Below are 2872 nucleotides of genomic sequence, written 5' to 3'. Positions count from 1 at the left end.
CTCTTCCAGTGGCCTTCGGTTGTCCAGTTTGACCATTTAGGCCCCCACCATTTTGCTCCTTCTTGGGGTGTGGACAATCTCTTTGAATATGTCCTTTTTGTCCACAATTAAAACATGTTATGCCTTTATCGGGACAATTTGAGGAAATGTGCCCTGGCTTACTACATTTCTAACAAATGATATGAGTGGGGAAAGTACTGGGTTTGCTACCACTAGCACCCATAAATCCCATAGCAAAAGTCCTCTGATTGTTGGGACGGTTACCATATTGCTTATGAGGGGTCAAGTATGGTTTTCCCCGATGTTGAGGTTCATTCTTTTTGTTCCTCATTGGACCTATACTCCTATAATAGGTCGCCCTCTCTCGGGAGTCTTCATCCCAAATTCAGCACCTATTAACCAAAAGTGGGAACTAATGAACACCTTGGTAATTCACAGCTTGCTTCACTTCAGGTCGCAAGCCATTCAGAAACGTCACACATTTGGAACTTTCACCATTTCTCCCTTGATAATGGGGAAAGTACCTCACCAACTCCTCAAACTTGGTTGCATATTCAGCTACAGTCATGTTTCCCTGCTTGAGCTCTAAGAACTTCATCTCTTTCTTATTCCTAACATCCTCGGGAAAGTATTTCTCCAAAAATACCCTCTTGAAGACATCCCGGGTCATATCTTGACCTTCAGCCTCTAGGCATTGGCGAGTATTCTCCCACCAATACTCAGCTTATTCCATTAGAGTATATGTACCAAAAGCAACCTTTTGCCCCTCCGGACATGCCATAACTCATAAAATTTTTCTCAATTTCCCTTATCTAGTTCTGAGCACCATCAGGGTTGTATCCACCATTGAAAGAAAGAAGATTGTTTCGTTGGAAGTGGTCCAACCCTTGGTACTCAACAGCTCCACCAGCTTCTCCCCAATTTGGATTCCCTATAGCCTGAGCTAAGGCTTGAAGAGCATTAGCTATCGCACGATTATTCCGTCCAGCCATCACTCCCTATACACACCAGGGAGTTAGACATGGAAGGAATACACACAACAAAAGTACCACACAAAAATCACAACCATCACAAGTTCCTAATTGGTTACTTTTGAGAGTTGATGCCTCGAGACATTAACACTTACTTTCCATCATTTGTATTTTCTCATCGCTTGCCATATCATCCCATTGCCCTTCACAAATTATACAGATGGTCAGTCTGATAACCCATGACACAACATTGAAACTCATGGTATAGCAGACATCGGGAAAACAAATATGATATGACTACAATAATCAAATCTCTATAACTCATGGAAACACAACAAGTGAGTAAGTTCTAGTAGCAAACAACAAACATCAAGCATTTAACAAGGCAACCAGAAAATGCACAGAAAAACATAGTAGACTCATAACTCACTGGCCGAAAAGGTTAAACCTGACTCTGATACCACTAAATGTAACGACCCGTCTCATCGCTACGATATCACCACTAAATACCTCGATAAATTCAATTTTTTTTTTAAAACTCCCTTAATTTTCTTATGAAAATTGAAGTAATTTTTGTCTTGACATACATTCACCAAACAACACACCATCACTTGAGTGAATATATATATATATATATATATATATATATATATATATATATATATGAATAGTAATTCAATACACATCATACACATAATGGAAATTAAATTTGTTCATACATATAATTAAAAATTTGAGTTTTACATCTTTAGTTCAACAAAAGGAATCATGAACTAACTATAGAGGAGTTGATTAACAAAACACAACTCTCTCCCAAAATAATCCCAACGTCATCACGTCAGCTCGGCAGCTCCTCAATAGAATCTCACTTCCTACACCCTACTGCTATTATTCTTCTCCCATGAACAAGGTTCACGATCATCACAGGTATCAACCACATGATACAAAATTAAGGGTGAGTTCATTATAAAAAGAACCAATACTAAATCCAAATAATCAAAATTAACAAGAAAACATAGGCAAACATCAAGAGCTTACTCAACATTCATTATTCAACACCCACATTCAACAATTATTCATCATCCATCAATGGATCCAATCAAGACTACTCAGAATGATGCGTGCACCTGACCTCAACTTTCAGATGCAATGCGTTATGTACCGTATCCAATACCAAGGAAATAGCCTAAGCGTGTCCACATGACACCCCACTTAGGAAACCATGCAGTATCTGTCGAGGCCACCCAGTCGTGCACCATAACTCCCCCTATCGGTGATTAGCCTGGGCCACAAGAAAGTTTCCCACCAGGTGACATACCCCTAGTACAAAGTACATATTGCCACAATTTATACTATTTCTCGTGTCATACGTGGCATGAACCAAGGGCGGTGTCAAGTACTTGATCATGGATGAATTAAAGCGCCAAAGCATCCCCTCAGAAATGCTAAAATCCTTTAACCACTCTATTTTCTCCCACAAGGGACATCCGACAAGGTCATCGCACCACCCATGAACATACGCAACATACGACGTATGAACGTGGGCGTCATCAAGTACATGACCCTGGATGAATTAAAGCGCCTAAGCATCCCCTTAGAAATGCTTAAATTCTTTAACCACTCTAGTTTCCCACACAAGGGACATCCGACAAGGTCACTGCACCCCCCCCCGAACATACACAACATCCAACGTATGAAACATGGGCGTCGTCAAGTACATGACCATTGATGAATTAAAGCGCCTAAGAATCCCCTCAGAAATGCTTAAATTCTTTAACCACTCTAGTTTTCCACACAAGAGACATCCGACAAGGTCACTGCATCCCCCCATGAACATACACAACATGCACATCTCATTGCATTTTCAACATCATCAACATTCCATTTCAATATCGTTCTCA

The 2872-nt window shown here is 40.3% G+C and overlaps 1 protein-coding gene across 1 annotated transcript; it reads right to left on the bottom strand.

The window, feature by feature from the left end:
- Positions 1-412: 412 nt before the first annotated feature.
- Positions 413-992, bottom strand: LOC114415984. Its single transcript, XM_028380853.1, has 2 exons — positions 827-992; positions 413-723 (listed from the first exon to the last, which is right to left on the bottom strand). The coding sequence occupies exons 1-2, from the start codon at positions 990-992 to the stop codon at positions 413-415; spliced, it is 477 nt and encodes a 158-aa protein (XP_028236654.1).
- Between the last annotated feature and the right edge of the window lie 1880 nt (positions 993-2872).

Source organism: Glycine soja, chromosome 6 (assembly GCF_004193775.1).
Source record: "Glycine soja cultivar W05 chromosome 6, ASM419377v2, whole genome shotgun sequence".
NCBI lineage: Eukaryota > Viridiplantae > Streptophyta > Magnoliopsida > Fabales > Fabaceae > Glycine > Glycine soja.
This window is presented reverse-complemented; position numbering and strand designations above follow the sequence as displayed.

Bases quoted from the DNA above. Each gene is read 5' to 3' on its own strand.
- LOC114415984 (XM_028380853.1), bottom strand. From the start codon at position 992: ATGGCTGGACGGAATAATCGTGCGATAGCTAATGCTCTTCAAGCCTTA. The intron at 724-826 runs GTGCTCAGAACT...TAATGGAATAAG, and splicing joins TGGTGGATACAACCCTGATG to CTGAGTATTGGTGGGAGAAT.